The 20,765-nt window shown below is 36.2% G+C and overlaps 1 protein-coding gene across 1 annotated transcript in view; it reads right to left on the bottom strand.

Moving 5' to 3' along the window:
* LOC121414035 (organic cation transporter protein-like) overlaps nucleotides 1-20,338 on the bottom strand; it is a 35,330-nt gene extending 14,992 nt beyond the window's left edge. The window contains exons 1-2 of the mRNA XM_041607074.1: nucleotides 20,086-20,338; nucleotides 16,725-16,988 (exon numbers count right to left, since the gene is read on the bottom strand). Of these exons, the coding sequence (XP_041463008.1) occupies nucleotides 16,725-16,988; nucleotides 20,086-20,235 (414 nt within the window). The 5' untranslated portion in view covers nucleotides 20,236-20,338. The remainder of the gene's footprint in view (nucleotides 1-16,724; nucleotides 16,989-20,085) is intronic.
* Between the last annotated feature and the right edge of the window lie 427 nt (nucleotides 20,339-20,765).

Here is a 20,765-nt window from a genome sequence, read left to right as displayed (position 1 = left end):
GACCGGGGCCATCGCATCCGTGTAGCTAAAATAAACCATTATTATATTCAGATCAAATTCAGGAATATTCTGATATTGGATATGTAATGAATTATGATTGGTTAATGATTAATTGTATGGATATCGTAATGTGAATGATAATTGATTGAGCAATATATCGCGCTCAGCTCAGCTGGCATTAAAATTTTATACCATTGACATAACGCATGTCCCCGGTCTTCGATCTTCGTTTTCCAGACCTGTTGTTGGGTGTCTGGAAAACGAAGACAGAAGACCGGGGCCATCGCATCCGTCTAGCTAAAATAAACCATTATTATATTCAGATCAAATTCAGGAATATTCTGATATTGGATATGTAATGAATTATGATTGGTATAATGATTAATTGTATGGATATCGTAATGTGAGTGATAATTGATTGAGCAATATATCGCGCTCAGCTCAGCTGGCATTAAAATTTTATACCATTGACATAACGCATGTCCCCGGTCTTCGATCTTCGTTTTCCAGACCTGTTGTTGGGTGTCTGGAAAACGAAGACAGAAGACCGGGGCCATCGCATCCGTGTAGCTAAAATAAACCATTATTATATTCAGATCAAATTCAGGAATATTCTGATATTGGATATGTAATGAATTATGATTGGTTAATGATTAATTGTATGGATATCGTAATGTGAGTGATAATTGATTGAGCAATATATCGCGCTCAGCTGGCATTTGCAATTTTACTACCATTGACATAACACATGTCCCCGGTCTTCGATCTTCGTTTTCCAGACCTGTTGTTGGGTGTCTGGAAAACGAAGACAGAAGACCGGGGCCATCGCATCCGTGTAGCTAAAATAAACCATTATTATATTCAGATCAAATTCAGGAATATTCTGATATTGGATATGTAATGAATTATGATTGGTTAATGATTAATTGTATGGATATCGTAATGTGAGTGATAATTGATTGAGCAATATATCGCGCTCAGCTGGCATTTGCAATTTTACTACCATTGACATAACACATGTCCCCGGTCTTCGATCTTCGTTTTCCAGACCTGTTGTTGGGTGTCTGGAAAACGAAGACAGAAGACCGGGGCCATCGCATCCGTGTAGCTAAAATAAACCATTATTATATTCAGATCAAATTCAGGAATATTCTGATATTGGATATGTAATGAATTATGATTGGTTAATGATTAATTGTATGGATATCGTAATGTGAGTGATAATTGATTGAGCAATATATCGCGCTCAGCTGGCATTTGCAATTTTACTACCATTGACATAACACATGTCCCCGGTCTTCGATCTTCGTTTTCCAGACCTGTTGTTGGGTGTCTGGAAAACGAAGACAGAAGACCGGGGCCATCGCATCCGTCTAGCTAAAATAAACCATTATTATATTCAGATCAAATTCAGGAATATTCTGATATTGGATATGTAATGAATTATGATTGGTTACTGATTAATTGTATGGATATCGTAATGTGAATGATAATTGATTGAGCAATATATCGCGCTCAGCTCAGCTGGCATTAAAATTTTATACCATTGACATAACGCATGTCCCCGGTCTTCGATCTTCGTTTTCCAGACCTGTTGTTGGGTGTCTGGAAAACGAAGACAGAAGACCGGGCCATCGCATCCGTCTAGCTAAAATAAACCATTATTATATTCAGATCAAATTCAGGAATATTCTGATATTGGATATGTAATGAATTATGATTGGTTACTGATTAATTGTATGGATATCGTAATGTGAATGATAATTGATTGAGCAATATATCGCGCTCAGCTCAGCTGGCATTAAAATTTTATACCATTGACATAACGCATGTCCCCGGTCTTCGATCTTTGTTTTCCAGACCTGTTGTTGGGTGTCTGGAAAACGAAGACAGAAGACCGGGGCCATCGCATCCGTCTAGCTAAAATAAACCATTATTATATTCAGATCAAATTCAGGAATATTCTGATATTGGATATGTAATGAATTATGATTGGTTACTGATTAATTGTATGGATATCGTAATGTGAATGATAATTGATTGAGCAATATATCGCGCTCAGCTCAGCTGGCATTAAAATTTTATACCATTGACATAACGCATGTCCCCGGTCTTCGATCTTCGTTTTCCAGACCTGTTGTTGGGTGTCTGGAAAACGAAGACAGAAGACCGGGGCCATCGCATCCGTCTAGCTAAAATAAACCATTATTATATTCAGATCAAATTCAGGAATATTCTGATATTGGATATGTAATGAATTATGATTGGTTAATGATTAATTGTATGGATATCGTAATGTGAATGATAATTGATTGAGCAATATATCGCGCTCAGCTCAGCTGGCATTAAAATTTTATACCATTGACATAACGCATGTCCCCGGTCTTCGATCTTCGTTTTCCAGACCTGTTGTTGGGTGTCTGGAAAACGAAGACAGAAGACCGGGGCCATCGCATCCGTCTAGCTAAAATAAACCATTATTATATTCAGATCAAATTCAGGAATATTCTGATATTGGATATGTAATGAATTATGATTGGTATAATGATTAATTGTATGGATATCGTAATGTGAGTGATAATTGATTGAGCAATATATCGCGCTCAGCTCAGCTGGCATTAAAATTTTATACCATTGACATAACGCATGTCCCCGGTCTTCGATCTTCGTTTTCCAGACCTGTTGTTGGGTGTCTGGAAAACGAAGACAGAAGACCGGGGCCATCGCATCCGTGTAGCTAAAATAAACCATTATTATATTCAGATCAAATTCAGGAATATTCTGATATTGGATATGTAATGAATTATGATTGGTTAATGATTAATTGTATGGATATCGTAATGTGAATGATAATTGATTGAGCAATATATCGCGCTCAGCTCAGCTGGCATTAAAATTTTATACCATTGACATAACGCATGTCCCCGGTCTTCGATCTTCGTTTTCCAGACCTGTTGTTGGGTGTCTGGAAAACGAAGACAGAAGACCGGGGCCATCGCATCCGTCTAGCTAAAATAAACCATTATTATATTCAGATCAAATTCAGGAATATTCTGATATTGGATATGTAATGAATTATGATTGGTATAATGATTAATTGTATGGATATCGTAATGTGAGTGATAATTGATTGAGCAATATATCGCGCTCAGCTCAGCTGGCATTAAAATTTTATACCATTGACATAACGCATGTCCCCGGTCTTCGATCTTCGTTTTCCAGACCTGTTGTTGGGTGTCTGGAAAACGAAGACAGAAGACCGGGGCCATCGCATCCGTGTAGCTAAAATAAACCATTATTATATTCAGATCAAATTCAGGAATATTCTGATATTGGATATGTAATGAATTATGATTGGTTAATGATTAATTGTATGGATATCGTAATGTGAGTGATAATTGATTGAGCAATATATCGCGCTCAGCTGGCATTTGCAATTTTACTACCATTGACATAACACATGTCCCCGGTCTTCGATCTTCGTTTTCCAGACCTGTTGTTGGGTGTCTGGAAAACGAAGACAGAAGACCGGGGCCATCGCATCCGTGTAGCTAAAATAAACCATTATTATATTCAGATCAAATTCAGGAATATTCTGATATTGGATATGTAATGAATTATGATTGGTTAATGATTAATTGTATGGATATCGTAATGTGAGTGATAATTGATTGAGCAATATATCGCGCTCAGCTGGCATTTGCAATTTTACTACCATTGACATAACACATGTCCCCGGTCTTCGATCTTCGTTTTCCAGACCTGTTGTTGGGTGTCTGGAAAACGAAGACAGAAGACCGGGGATCGCGTATAATTTTGTCTAGCTAAGATAGGCCTATAATATTCAGCACCAGTTCAAGAATATTTTGATCTTGGATACGTCATCTGCTATGATTGGCGGCGGATAAGTTATGGTTATTTGTGTGAATGGTTCTAGGAAAATTACCCCCCGGACAATTACCCCCGGACAATTACCCCCCGGACAATTACCCCCCGGACAACTACCCCCGGACAACTACCCCCTGGACAATCACCCTCGGACAATTCCCCCCGGACAACTACCCCCGAACAACTACCCCCGGACAATAAGCCCCCCGAGGACACTTACCCCCCTGACAATTATCCTCGAGGACAATTAACCCCCGGACAAAAACCATCGAGGACAATTATCCCCCGGACAATTCCCCCCATAAAGTCATCCCTTCTCTCCAGCATCAATGTTAGAAGCGGGACCCTTTTTAAGTTTTGGTCGGTGGCACAGGTTTTTCGAAATATTTTCTACATTATCTTACCTTGATAATTTTTATTTCTCTTTGATATTGCTCTTTTTCCTTTTCTCTCACTTTCTTCTTTCTTCGGTTTTTTTTGTTTAGCGGCGCCTTCTGCATCATGAAAAATGGGGGGGGGGGGTCTTGCACCCGAAATCTCCCGTTTGGCTATGCGTATATTCATCAGAAAATGTGTAAACTGGCCCTCATACTAAGTTTTCATAGATCAATTGAACACGATTAGTCATAATAATCACAAATGTTGAATATCTCCGATTCCAACTGATCTGATTTTTTAAATATTTATTTTGGGTTCAATTTCAGGAAAGAAATCAGGCAAATAGATAAAACGTAAAAAGACACCTTTATAGGTAAAAATATATTGAAAGTCGATAACGCATCTATCAACACTAACACACTCAAGTAGGACTTATAATCCTGTTATTTTAAAACAATTCAACTAATAAGAAGCTAAAAATTATGAAACGATTGGTGCACATTCCAGCAAGCTCAAAAACTTTATGCAAAGATAATACAAACAAGAACACCTTGTAATTTTACCATTTAGGCCCTAAATGGTAAAATTACAAGGTGTTTTTTGTGTTTTACTCTTGGATGAAAGCAACATTAAAGAAGGAAATTAAGTACCAAAATTACTAAATTGTAAACAATTGTAAAGAATATGACATAATCAAAAACAGTGTTTTTTCTAAACAAATTGGCAATCATGATAGTAAACCATTCGTTTAAGATGCATTTTAAGGACGGTACGTAAGAATATATATAGAAGTAGACCTATGCAAATCAAATAATGCGACTGAGCAGCGTGAGCTGAAAATATTAATATTTAGACCTACATAGCACTTTCAAGAAAAAATCAATTTGTAAATTGAAAAAATAATGAAAGCTCGATATCCGAGATAAAATATGTTTTGTATATTAACTTCAAATCTTGATATTTTAAGCTCCATATATGTGAGCGCGAAGCGCGAGCTGAAAATTTTTAGAATTGCATGTATATATTTTAACCTGAAAATTGACTATTCTGGGCAATGTTTGTGAACCTGAACAAGATGCGTATGTAACTAGATAATTACTGCAAGCGCAAAGCGCGAGCAGAAATTGTTATTAACTGTCCTAGCATTATCGAAAAGGGACCTGTTAAGGACTGTTTATAGGTACCCACGAAGACGGTATATATTTCAATAAAGCATTTTTTTTAACATTCCGACCTAAAAGAATGGTAATTACTTTTTTGTATCAATAAAAGGGATAGGTATGTAACGAAACAATGGATGCGAGCGCGAAGCGCGAGAGGAAAAAAAAGAGATTTCAGACCTAAAAGCGGGACACTATTCATATTTTGTAAATAATAAATAAGATATAGTTAATTGGGTATCATTACTAATGCGATCGTGAGGCGCGAGCAGACAATTATTGATATTATGATGTGAAACTGGATAATTCAAATAGATTTTAAATAAAGAACATGCAGGCTATCGCGCATGTTTTAGATTTAGACCTAGAATCTGGGCTTTCTGAATACATTCTTTAATGAAACATTATAGACAATAGGAACTTGGCAAATCAAACAATGTGACCACGCAGCGTGAGCTTTAGAAAAAATGCTGATATGTAGACAATAAAACGGACATTTTACAGAGCACTTAAATTTGTGAATGAAAAAAATATTGAAAGCTCGATGTCCGAGCTAATTATGTTTTGTATAATAAATTCAAAACTTGCTCCATATCAGCCTACATGTATTGAGCAAGATACGAATCTCATCGAAAAGGCAATTCTGGCGCGAAGCAAAAGCAAAGATTTTTTTTATAGTAACATGGAAGATTTTTTTTGGGAAGTCTTCCCCTCACATTATTTCATTCACTCGTCTTCCTCCTCTTATTTTCCACTTATCTTTTCTTCTTCTTTTCCTTTTATCTTTTCTTCTTTCTCTCTTTTTTTTGCTCTGCCAATTTTTTTTCACAGCAAATCTCAGGGGGGGGGGAGCCCCCCGCCCTGACACAGCCACTAGCTGTTGTGTTCTTAATTTCTTTCTTTTCCCCCTTGTTTTTCTGTTTTCTATTCAGATTTCATGTTAGCATTTTCACATCCCGTTTATTTTGACCTCTTTTCCATCCCTTTCCCGCCTAAAATTTCCATTTCACTTTGCCATCTCTTTATTTCTAACCCCTTTCTCACTTGTTTAATAATAGGCCCTATTTCAGGATGATTAGATTTGTTCACTCTACGTCCTTTTCCTTTCTCCTCTTGTTTCTTTATTCTCTTTCTCTCTCTCATTGTTTGTCTCGCCCACAAGAGGTGAAGGCGAGACTAAGAGATCCAAATGTCGTCTGCCCGTCGATTCCCAGAGAGGGTAAGCCGATTCTGCGGTGCAAGATAGACCAAAAGCCGATTCTGCATCGGCTTTTGGTTCTGAACCAAAAGCCGATGCACGTGTAAACAGGGTAATTTTCTTCCAAACGCGTACTGAATGTTGCTGTCTCGAAATGTACGCGTGGGAACGTCTCGGGTTTAACCGCAAAGTAGTAAGCAAGCGACACACTAGTGTTTCATGTTCGCCGACCGTATGGAAAACATTCTCCAAGGGCGCGCTTGCCACCTGTCTTAGGTCGATGACATTGCTTTCTATTACAATTAGGTTTATTTTATACGGAGTTTTTAATGGGATGGTCCGGGCTGAAAGTGTGTTTAGCTTAATGAATAGAGTAGAATTCACTGAGTACAATACCGAAAATTTCATCAAAATCGGATATAAACAAAGTTATTGAATTTTAAAATTTAGCAATATTTTGTGGAAACAGTCGTCATTAATATTCATTAGGTTGGCTGATGATGTCACATCTCCACTTGTTCTTTTGTATTTTAGTATGTGAAATTAGGTTTATTCAATTTTTTCATCCAAGAACTAGAAAAATTGGATTGGCAACTGATTTAGTGCATCAAATATTCATTGCTGCAACTTATTTCATTATAAGGGAGACATATTATTTGCACAAGTATGAAATAATGTAAAAATTATGGTCATATTTAATAACATAGGAAAACGGAAAGTGGAGATGTGACAATATCAGCCCGCCTAATGAATATTCAAGACGACTGTTTTCACAATATATTGCTAAACTTTAAATTTCAATGACTTAATATTACTTGCTATCCGATTTTGATAAAATTTTCGGCACATTGCTCAGTGAATTCTACTGTATGTATTAAAATATAAATATTTTCAGCCCGGACCATCCCTTTTACACGTTTAAGTGCCATCGACTTGGCGAGAAACTTAATCATGCCATGTCCACATAGGCTATATGACCTTTTATAAGATATCATATCTCGTCATGGCGACATATAACTTTTTATAAGTCGACTAGAAGAAAACGAAGTACAATTGCACGAAAACGTGTCCGTAGCACGCTATAAGTGGTAATTACCTAGACAAAATCCCTGGTCTTCGTTTTCCAGACACCCAACAACACGTCTGGAAAACGAAGATCGAAGACCGGGGACATGCGTTATGTCAATGGTAGTAAAATTTTAAGGCCAGCTGAGCTGAGCGCGATATAATTGCTCAATCAATTATCATGCATCACGATCCATACAATTAATCATTAACTTATCAGCCAATTATAACTGATTACATATCCAATATCAGAATATTCCTGAATTTGATCTAAATAAAATAATGGTTTATTTTAGCAAGACGGATCGATGCGATCCCCGGTCTTCTGTCTTCGTTTTCCAGACACCCAACAACAGGTCTGGAAAACGAAGATCGAAGACCGGGGACATGCGTTATGTCAATGGTAGTAAAATTTTAAGGCCAGCTGAGCTGAGCGCGATATAATTGCTCAATCAATTATCATGCATCACGATCCATACAATTAATCATTAACTTATCAGCCAATTATAACTGATCACATATCCAATATCAGAATATTCCTGAATTTGATCTGAATATAATAATGGTTTATTTTAGCTAAACGGATGCGATGGCCCTGGTCTTCTGTCTTCGTTTTCCAGACACCCAACAACAGGTCTGGAAAACGAAGATCGAAGACCGGGGACATGCGTTATGTCAATGGTATAAAATTTTAAAGCCAGCTGAGCTGAGCGCGATATATTGCTCAATCAATTATCATTCACATTACGATATCCATACAATTAATCATTAACCAATCATAATTCATTACATATCCAATATCAGAATATTCCTGAATTTGATCTGAATATAATAATGGTTTATTTTAGCTAGACGGATGCGATGGCCCCGGTCTTCTGTCTTCGTTTTCCAGACACCCAACAACAGGTCTGGAAAACGAAGATCGAAGACCGGGGACATGCGTTATGTCAATGGTATAAAATTTTAATGCCAGCTGAGCTGAGCGCGATATATTGCTCAATCAATTATCATTCACATTACGATATCCATACAATTAATCATTAACCAATCATAATTCATTACATATCCAATATCAGAATATTCCTGAATTTGATCTGAATATAATAATGGTTTATTTTAGCTAGACGGATGCGATGGCCCCGGTCTTCTGTCTTCGTTTTCCAGACACCCAACAACAGGTCTGGAAAACGAAGATCGAAGACCGGGGACATGCGTTATGTCAATGGTATAAAATTTTAATGCCAGCTGAGCTGAGCGCGATATATTGCTCAATCAATTATCATTCACATTACGATATCCATACAATTAATCATTAACCAATCATAATTCATTACATATCCAATATCAGAATATTCCTGAATTTGATCTGAATATAATAATGGTTTATTTTAGCTAGACGGATGCGATGGCCCCGGTCTTCTGTCTTCGTTTTCCAGACACCCAACAACAGGTCTGGAAAACGAAGATCGAAGACCGGGGACATGCGTTATGTCAATGGTAGTAAAATTTTAAGGCCAGCTGAGCTGAGCGCGATATAATTGCTCAATCAATTATCATGCATCACGATCCATACAATTAATCATTAACTTATCAGCCAATTATAACTGATTACATATCCAATATCAGAATATTCCTGAATTTGATCTGAATATAATAATGGTTTATTTTAGCTAGACGGATGCGATGGCCCTGGTCTTCTGTCTTCGTTTTCCAGACACCCAACAACAGGTCTGGAAAACGAAGATCGAAGACCGGGGACATGCGTTATGTCAATGGTATAAAATTTTCATGCCAGCTGAGCTGAGCGCGATATATTGCTCAATCAATTATCATTCACATTACGATATCCATACAATTAATCATTAACCAATCATAATTCATTACATATCCAATATCAGAATATTCCTGAATTTGATCTGAATATAATAATGGTTTATTTTAGCTAGACGGATGCGATGGCCCCGGTCTTCTGTCTTCGTTTTCCAGACACCCAACAACAGGTCTGGAAAACGAAGATCGAAGACGGGGACATGCGTTATGTCAATGGTATATAAAATTTTAACGCCAGCTGAGCGCGATATATATATTGCTCAATCAATTATCATTCACATCACGATATCCATACAATTAATCATTAACTTATCAACCAATCATAACTGATCACATATCCAATATCAGAATATTCCTGAATTTGATCTGAATATAATAATGGTTTATTTTAGCTAGACGGATGCGATCCCCGGTCTTCTGTCTTCGTTTTCCAGACACCCAACAACAGGTTTGGAAAACGAAGATCGAAGACCGGGGACATGTGTTATGTCAATGGTAGTAAAATTTTAATGCCAGCTGAGCTGAGCGCGATATATTGCTCAATCAATTAGCATTCACATCACGATATCCATACAATATTAATCATTAACTTATCAACCAATCATAACTGATCACATATCCAATATCAGAATATTCCTGAATTTGATCTGAATATAATAATGGTTTATTTTAGCTAGACGGATGCGATCCCCGGTCTTCTGTCTTCGTTTTCCAGACACCCAACAACAGGTCTGGAAAACGAAGATCGAAGACCGGGGACATGCGTTATGTCAATGGTATAAAATTTTAATGCCAGCTGAGCTGAGCGCGATATATTGCTCAATCAATTATCATTCACATTACGATATCCATACAATTAATCATTAACCAATCATAATTCATTACATATCCAATATCAGAATATTCCTGAATTTGATCTGAATATAATAATGGTTTATTTTAGCTAGACGGATGCGATCCCCGGTCTTCTGTCTTCGTTTTCCAGACACCCAACAACAGGTCTGGAAAACGAAGATCGAAGACCGGGGACATGCGTTATGTCAATGGTATAAAATTTTAATGCCAGCTGAGCTGAGCGCGATATATTGCTCAATCAATTATCATTCACATAACGATATCCATACAATTAATCATTAACCAATCATAATTCATTACATATCCAATATCAGAATATTCCTGAATTTGATCTGAATATAATAATGGTTTATTTTAGCTAGACGGATGCGATGGCCCCGGTCTTCTGTCTTCGTTTTCCAGACACCCAACAACAGGTCTGGAAAACGAAGATCGAAGACCGGGGACATGCGTTATGTCAATGGTATAAAATTTTAATGCCAGCTTAGCTGAGCGCGATATATTGCTCAATCAATTATCATTCACATAACGATATCCATACAATTAATCATTAACCAATCATAATTCATTACATATCCAATATCAGAATATTCCTGAATTTGATCTGAATATAATAATGGTTTATTTTAGCTAGACGGATGCGATGGCCCCGGTCTTCTGTCTTCGTTTTCCAGACACCCAACAACAGGTCTGGAAAACGAAGATCGAAGACTGGGGACATGCGTTATGTCAATGGTATATAAAATTTTAATGCCAGCTGAGCGCGATATATATTGCTCAATCAATTATCATTCACATCACGATATCCATACAATTAATCATTAACTTATCAACCAATCATAACTGATCACATATCCAATATCAGAATATTCCTGAATTTGATCTGAATATAATAATGGTTTATTTTAGCTAGACGGATGCGATCCCCGGTCTTCTGTCTTCGTTTTCCAGACACCCAACAACAGGTCTGGAAAACGAAGATCGAAGACCGGGGACACGCGTTATGTCAATGGGAGAACATGTGTAGGGGGCAAGGTCCAAAGTCCATTCTAACCCGCGCACGTGTTTTGTACACACTTTGCACTGCTTTGTACACACTTCGTGCGTGAACTACAAACGCTTTCACACGAGTGTGATACGTGTCCCCGGTCTTCGGTCTTCGGTCTTCGTTTTCCAGACACCGGCTTTGAGGGGGGTAAAGAGGAATATGATCTACTTCAGTAATAGATGCTACCATTATACAAGTAAAGGAATTGCTTTCACGATAGATATATCGATTTATTCGTTTATATTCTATATTGAGGAGGAGGTTGGGTGTACAGACTATTTTTTTCCTTAATTTAACATCAAAAGCAAATTAGCCACTCCTGTATAAAAATACGATTTCTTCCGCGATAAATATGTATATTCATTTTATTTCATTCTATCATGGGGAAATGGCGTGGGATCCATTATTTTTAGCTTTTCTTTACGTCAAAAGCGAATGGGCCACCCCTTCACTTAAATACTAAAGATGAATTCACGAACATTATCATTCCTTCCCCAAAGAAACAAATTGATTTAATCATACGATGATTAAATTGATATAGCAACCAAGCAGCAATATAATAGCGAATATAATGGCACGTTCATCACTCCTATTGAACGTTTTTATTTATCTATGCCATCTCAGAGAAGAGGGTGGTTGATCTCCCACATTCGACAAACAGTCTGCACGAAAAAAAAAACATTTGCTCAATTTATACGGAGCCTAAAGAATTTCGACCTTGCCGGGTTCTTTTTTTTTCTTTTTTCTCCTTCCAAACATTTGCAGTTGCATGCGACGCGGGGGACAAATATGATATTCGGTGGATTTGAATAGAAACTCAGTTTCCCCCTGAAAAAAACTTCATGTGTAATCGTATTTAGTTTTCAGATCATTAATGCAAACTAAATTCTCCATTGAAGATTTTCCACCCATAGTAACCATAGGCTGAAGGACAGGTTAGAGATATGACACAGATAGTGGGTGTAGGTTCATGAATATGATGGCTAGGTGAGTCGGCACTTTTAGGGTTTAGAGAATTCACACAATTTGGTGGTTAACTCAGACTTTGGCACATTAACGGTCTTTTCCATTTTGTTAAAAAAAGTATTTAACATGTATCTTATCGTACATAACACCGAAATATATTTTTTAAAAAATAAAAGAAACACATTCAAGGAACCAGCTGAATAATGGTGAATGCTGAATATTAAATCAAATAAACAACAACAACAGCCAGCTGATTATGATTAATTATTATCTCATAAATCAGTTGCATTGTCAGGCTTACATAAAAAGGATTGGCCTCCGTCAGAGACAAGTTAATGGAGAAGACTAAGTGCTTTTTCCCTTCAGGGGGCATTTTACATGAAGGTTTTCAAAATATGTATACATACCAAATGGATCGTCGATTACTTTTTAATTATAACTAGAAGGAAATATTTTTGTTTGCAGTTGAATGTTGTACTCTCTCCCTCTTCTTTATTACATATTTAACCACAGGTTTAAACTATATTTGTTCGTTCGAACCTATAAACTAAGTATTGGAAATATTAATATATATTTTTATTGTAACACAGAACAGCAATTACTCGTACTTTCGTAATACTAGTATCATGACGGAAAACATTACTGTCTGTGAAATTGATCATATTAAAAGTGGAATATTTTCTCACTTTCTAACACTGTGGTAAAGTTCAGTAATGTGCAGGTTCGTAACAGCGGTCGGTGGCCAGGGAGGGGGGGGGGCGCAAGAGCATAAAAAATCCTGGTCTTAATGGTATGAACAGGCAGTGGTGTAATGAGGAAAATTTTAGAAGGGGTCATATATGGTGTATCGGGCAAGATATTTTTTTTTTCATTACGAGCGAGCAAAAATATTTTATTCCAAGAAAATCAAATTTCGTGAAAGATTTTGACAAAATATTCAGTAAATAATATCATATTTCACCCTTATCTCTTTCTCTTTTTGTCTAAACGCCACTGTGAACAATATTCTTATTTTAGCAGTGTGCGCGAAGTTCTATCCGCAGTCGTGAAGAGTAAAAAAGGGGGGTACAGTATGGCGCATGTGCCAAAAAACTGCTTAATATAAGTCCCGAAAGAGCAATGCGAGCGAGAAAACATAACATTTTCGAGAGAATCTAACTTTGAGATATTTTTTTATTATATTCAGTAAATAAAATCATATCTTAAACTTTTCCTTTGCTTTTGTTTCATCCTTTTCGTTTTTGTTCTTGGCTGTAGAACTTTTGGTGGCTGTGGCCTAGCCCTTCTATCTGTACACAAGTGCTATGTGGCTGGAAGCCCCCAGAACCTCTTGATACCAAAGCCATTTTATAGCCTACAGATTGCCGTTATTTTTTTTATCAAATCAGGGTGTATACAGAATATAGATTTTACACAAACACTATTTCAACACAGTTGAACTGAATTTAGCAATGTGAGAAAAGTTGTATAAAGTCGCCAGTGAGCGAAGCGACCTCGAAAAAAATGGCCTTTTGAAATAAAATTATAATTATGAGATAGATTTTTCCATGATATTCAGCAAATAACATACATGTATTTCATTATTTGCATATAAGGTTGCGTCCTATATTGTCTTTATATATCCCTTTGAAGGTTACAGGATGAAGAGCCCCTACTGCTGCGTGCGGTCTGGGGGCACAACCCCCGTTATGATTTAGCAAAAGTAAGCATTATAAGACTATTTAACGGTAGCTTTTGCCAGCGTAAAGGTTTACCTACGTAGGGACATATAACGTATAACGGGAGGATATATTAAGCCCTTTATTGTCCTGATTGCGACCGTTATTGCATAAAATTTTTGCAAGCTCATAACACAATACTTGTATGCAGTCCATCTTTCTTCCTATTCTTTATTTTCAATCCTCGGCAGTCCGGTCGGGTTATTAAGTACTTCTTTCTTTTTTCGTGTCCCTTTTATTCGTTTTAGGGGCTAATAATTATACATTCTACCTTAATTTTCCGCTTGTGTTTTCCTTTTTGTCATTACTTAATTCATTTACCGTTTTTACTTACCACGCTGATATATTTGGAATGATTTATTCTTTCTCACATGTTCTCCTTTCGTTCCTTTTCCCGCGTTCCTTCCGTTTTCCGTTTTTTTTTCTTTTCGTTATCTTTTCAATTTTTCCTTTCCCTTCCATTTTTCCTCATTTCCTCTTTTTCCCCTTTCTTACCCCTTTCTTTCCTTTTCTCTTTTCCCCGTTTTTGTTTTTATTTTCCCAGTGAAATCCGCCGGGGGCAGAAACCACCCTAATACGTGTATTTGGATAGATTCACAGCTGATTCGGTTCCGGTGATTCCTAGGCTGTAAGGAAGGGTTATACCAAAACTAAATTATTTCCAATAAATTTTGACCGATTTTGCCCAACAAAAAAGACCAGATTGGGATGGATTCAGAAATTATTCGTCTCCGATTCGGAGAGCTCCCGGAATCAACCCGGGAGGGTTCGGAAACATTCGTGGAGGGATTCTGCTCGTTTTGATATGTTTAAAATCAGCCAAATATCCTCCAAATTACTCCCTATTGTGGCCACGACAAATTTCATTTGAGTCACCTTAGGGATGTATTCGGATGGAATTGGGTTGGATTTTGGGGACATTTGGCAATTTCGGGAAGTTAAATTATTCTTGGTATAATGCTCCAATTCGAGACCCATTCCGGACCGATTCGACTCTAATTCTGTCTTAAACTATTTGGGAGAATTTGGTTTTGCCATAACCCTAGCCTTAGCGATAGGGATCATTATGAGCCAGTAAAAAAAAATCACTGAAATGATTCAGATCAACTTCAACCAACTTAAGGGACGATAGAAACAAAAGAAACGTGTCTCTTTGCTCAAATCTGATGTTTCCCTGTTCTCGAAAATGTACAAAGTTGTGCAACATACAGGTAGAGGGACAGACATCGACAACTTTTACCGACATGAAAACCATCCATTTACCTTCCTTTTCTTTCGGAAAGAATTGTGACCTCTTGAATTTCTTTGAAGAAAAGTAAAATATTGTTGCATATATTTCTTTTTTTATGAAAGTGGTATGCACAGGATTTATATATTTACATAAATATGCAAATTAAACATGGTAACCTCCTCTGGTTGCATGAAAAATCACCAAAAACGAATGAACTATGTAACAGAGTCTCATTTTACATAGTGCTGTGCTGGTCCCTTTATTCTAAACTTCAAAATAAGATACATGTAGTTCATGTGTTTTGCACAAATTTGCTAGAATTTACATCAACATTAAAAACTGATTCTCATTTCGCAATTTTATAGAAATCAATCCAGATTAGATGCCCCATCAAAATAATTCCCAAATACGAAAAAGTTGACTTCTAGAAAATCTTAGGTCTGCAATATATATATACACTAATTTATAGCAAATAGTGTGAATTGTGTGATTTTGCATAAATTAGCATTATGAAATAGGATTCCTGTTACTGATATCGAGGCATACTATCATAATGTGTTTTGGGTACCAGTGACAGATGTGGGAAATAATTGTGATTTTAACAATTCTATATGTTGAGATATTATGATGAAATATGTGTTTTTACACATCATTTGCATAAAGTTTGCATAAATTAACATTTCCAAATGATTCATATTCACCAGTTTTATAAAAAAAATCAACCTACAATAGAATATTTAGCAAAATTACAGATACAAAAAAAATGGGCCTTCGAAAATATTTACAGTGAGATATGCTGAATTGTATGTTTTTTGCATATAAAGGTTGCAGACATTAGCATTTTAAAATAGAGTATCATTCCTCGATTTCGGGGCACCCCATCTTGAATTAATGTTTTTGATACCAGGGACCCAAATGCAAATTTTAATGATCTATTAAACAGATTGAGTTGGGTGTAGAACTGACTGACGAACTTGACATTATGAATGTATGGATAGCTTATTCCAAGCTTATCTAGTGGGGTTTTTCCCTTATGTTTACTGACACGACGATCAGTATCACCAGGGGCGGATCCATGATTTTTCGAAAGTGGTGCACATTTTTCCGAGGAAAAAATTGACAAGCAAAGCAAAAATTACAAAGGGTTCCAACTAAATATTCAGGGGATTTCGTCTACGAAAAAAATGACAAAATGAGAAAAAAAGGGGGAGGTCTTCAATTTCGAAAGAGGGCACATTTCTGTTTTAACGGTATTTTTACATTACAAATTTCAATTGTGCCTCTTCAGGGGGACGGGCCGACTGTGTCCCCCCCCCCCTGGATCCGCCAGTGAGTATTACCATTTCTCTAAAATAAAGTTTAAACAAATAAGGAAAAAAAATCTCACGTCAGTTACTGTTGTCGTCTGGTATTGGCTGTCATTGTAGACCCAGCCGCTGTCACAATACATCGTCTCGCTGCTGTAATTGCTTTGATTAGTCACGGGCCAGAATCCCACTCCCGACATGTTGTATTTCTTACACTGTGCGTAGACCAGCGTCCCATCCGGGGTATGGTTTGACGGGATACTACTTTCTTTCTGTGCCAGCACACACGCCTCGGTATTATTTAACATGCCATCTTTCTCACACAACGAGTCCAGCTCGGGAGTCTATTGGAAAAAAAAGCCAGATGAAGCGAGAAGCAAAACAGTTTTACAAGTACCAAGAAATGAAATTCGAAAATAGAGAAATATGAGTGGTTTAAAAAGTCATAATTTTAATTGTAAAAAAATTCTGTGTATGATCCATCTCATCTGAATACTTCAATTATCGTAGAAAAATATACCAGATCAAGGCAGCTCACTTTTTCTTTTCATTATAAAGTTTGAAATTGGACTGCTTTCAGTAGTTTCCATTCGTTTAACCACTAATCAATTTATTTTTAATAGTCAATCCTGATAATTGGTAATACAATATTTTTTTGCTAAGTCAAATACTTAAGATGAATACACGAATACTATTATTCCTTTCCCAAAGAAGCAGATCGATTAATCATACGATGATTACCGTAATATAGCAACCAAGCAGCAATATAATAGCGGATATGATTTTCGGATATTATATCTGTTACATCTTTTGCGTGGAAATGTGACATACTTACTTCATTTGCTTTCATCCAATTCATATTACATTATCCATCTGATCTGCATTCATGTATATACCTTAGCATTACCATTGAGCAATACAAAATCAAGGCAGTTTACCTTCCTCTTTAGAGCTTCCTTTTTCCTATTTTTTATTTTTTTTATTCTGTTCCCGTTTGAGACAATCATTTGTCCCAATGTTATCTATAACTTTAATGCTCAAGTCCGAAGGTCCGTGTCTCGCCCATAATTAATTAGTGCCCTATACTCTCTTGCTTGATTGCTATTAATCACGATAGATAACTTTGACTTTTCACACAAATATAAAATAAAGATTTTCCTAGAATCAGACACACCATTCTTGCACTTCCCTTACTCTCTATTACGATTGCACATTACTTCTTGCCGATAACTACAGTACATGTATAACTAAACACGATTATTATGGAATATGAATTTATTCTCAAACCTGAATTTAACTTTGACTTGTATTTCAAACAATTGTGTATTGTTATTCTTTGCTTGAACCATGTATTCCTGAGTTGTAATTATTTTCTTATTTTGCATGTTTTCATCACATTTTGTTTTGGGTTATGTATAAAAATTGTATCTCCATGTGTATAAACCAGTGAAAAAAAAATTATGGACAATAAAGTTATTCAATTCCATGCTTTAGATAGTATGTCGGTGCAACCACATCTGTTATGTTCGGAAAATGAAAAGTGATATTATTACTCATATTCAATTGATATTACACGATCTGACTGACCCGATAATTGACACTGAAAAGTACGCGATTAAGACAGTTTGAATATTTTCAAAAAGTTTACGTTTTCAAATTTGGTCATGCTTTCAGTAGTTGCCGACGATTCAACCTCTCACCAATCTCATCTTTTCCAAAGTAACTAATTCCCCTTGATAAATAGATTGAATATGACTGTTCTGTTTTTTATTACTATTTTTTGGTGCAATTGTGATATTTTTACTTTAATTAGATTGTTTTACAAAATGTGAATAAATTTCCAATGTTCAAGGTTCTTACTTTTACCTTTATCTACATTTATATTTGTTATACATCGATAGCTGATAATTCAAATTTCCTTTATACAGTGCGTCCCAGAAAAAACGAAACCGAGATTTAGTGATGATTTATCCTGACTTAATCATAAATAAAATAGACAAATGACCTATCAATGTAAAGCTTAGAATCTCCCATTTCATCTGGTATTACTTAGATTATTTCTCATTCACGCATCAGTGAGCAAAAACAATTTGAAAAGGGGATACCAAAAAGTCACTTGGCGGGCCGTATCAGTGTTTTAAAAAGAAAACCACATTTTTAAAAAGTTCAATATCTGCTCTTTAATTTGATACCTCAATTACAGAAAATGGTCAAGAAATAACAAAGTTCTGGTTATTTGAAATAAGGCTTGAATTTCAATAATTTCAGAAATGAAGAGGTTTTACAGGCTAGCGTTCAAACTCACTCGACACTCCGTTTTGTTGACGATCAGCCATGCATGAAGTCTTTTGTTACCGTGCGATTCTGTGGGAAACCGGTGAAAACAAGTTTATTTAATGAAATTAGGGAAATACAAGCATTATTTTGAGGGATCATAACTTTTTTAATTCTCGACCATTTTCTGTGATTGAGGTATCAAAGAAAAGAGCAGATATTGAACTTGTTAGTCATGTGATTTTCTTTTTGAAATTCAGATACCCCCCGCCAAGTGAGTTTTTGCATCCTCTCTTCGAATTGTTTTTACTCACTCATGCGTGAATGAGGAATAATCTAAGTAATACCAGATGAAAGAGGAGATTCTAAGCTTTACATTGATATGTCATTTGTCTATTTTATTTATGATTAAGTTATGATAAATCATTGCTAAATCTCGGTTTCGTTTTTTCTGGGACGCACTGTATATAATATATTATGAAAGGAATGGATGAAGACAACAAAGGCGTAACTTAAATCAAGGTTCCCCAGAGCTACCTGCTGTTGTACATGTGTAATTCTAAGCTTTACATTGATATGTCATTTGTCTATTTTATTTATGATTAAGTTATGATAAATCATTGCTAAATCTCGGTTTCGTTTTTTCTGGGACGCACTGTATATAATATATTATGAAAGGAATGGATGAAGACAACAAAGGCGTAACTTAAATCAAGGTTCCCCAGAGCTACCTGCTGTTGTACATGTGTAATTTGACACATTTATATATATATAAATAAATTGATGTCGGAATATGAATTATGCGGACAAAAAAACAAAGGGAACAGTTGAGGGATATTGTGAAAATGTGCTTTGGTATTAAAGTAAAAGTGTAAAATATAGCCACGCATTATCATCGTCGAACCCTTTTTAAATGATTACATATTTCTCGATCAACTGGACCCAATACTGCTTTTATCATGCATATTAACCTTGCAGGATACACCACTTACATCTACGACAATGGGATACGAGACATATTGTTTAGACATACTGTTTAGCCTAAGTCCTCCTGTTTTAATTTCTAATTATTCTTTTATCAATAACTGCATTGTAAACAGCTCAACACACAGTAGAACAATAGACACAAAATGATGAAAAGACAAAAATGTTTTAGTATCCTCTTACCGCGCACCAATGGTCAACGGGGGCCTCGATGAAGATATGTATGAATTCAGCCCAGGAAATCGTAAACTTGAAAACATCAAGTATAAGGTATAGACGGTGCTGATACCTTCCAAACTCGCCAACAGTTGCTAAAATGTCGTCGAACTTCATTACGATATCAAAAAGAACAAATGATGCTGAAAAAGTATTAAAATGTCAGAGACACTGATATGTTCATCAGTGCCGCCTTCAAGAATGATCATCCTTATTAATGTCGATTGCTTATATTATCGGCTTAACATGATTGTCTCACTTTTCAGTAAATGGTTGATTGGCTGAATCTCTCGTTGTTATCATAACATGTGCTCGTATATTTGACATCCTTGAAGAGTTGGGTGGAGATCGCGTCCACAGACAAGACGGGCCTTTGAAAGGGGTGGGGAAGTAGTTTAGCCAAGTGACCAGGGCATTGCCTCACAAAGAGTTACAACTGATCCAATCAACTACAGCTAGGAAAGCCAGCAACGCCAGCATCTATAATAAATGTTTGTTCAAAATATTTTCTAGATATTATGTGTATTGATACATTCAATGATTTGGAAAATATGTTTCAAAAATGAAAAAAAAATAGATGTCTCGGTAATTTGATATTCATGCATCGAGATAGGGGAGATTGAAAAGTGAAAATGGAAAGAACGGTT

Source organism: Lytechinus variegatus, chromosome 4, assembly GCF_018143015.1.
Source record: "Lytechinus variegatus isolate NC3 chromosome 4, Lvar_3.0, whole genome shotgun sequence".
NCBI classification, from domain to species: Eukaryota; Metazoa; Echinodermata; class Echinoidea; order Temnopleuroida; family Toxopneustidae; genus Lytechinus; species Lytechinus variegatus.
The sequence above is the reverse complement of the archived record's forward strand: the minus strand, read 5'-3'. Positions and strand labels throughout refer to the sequence as shown.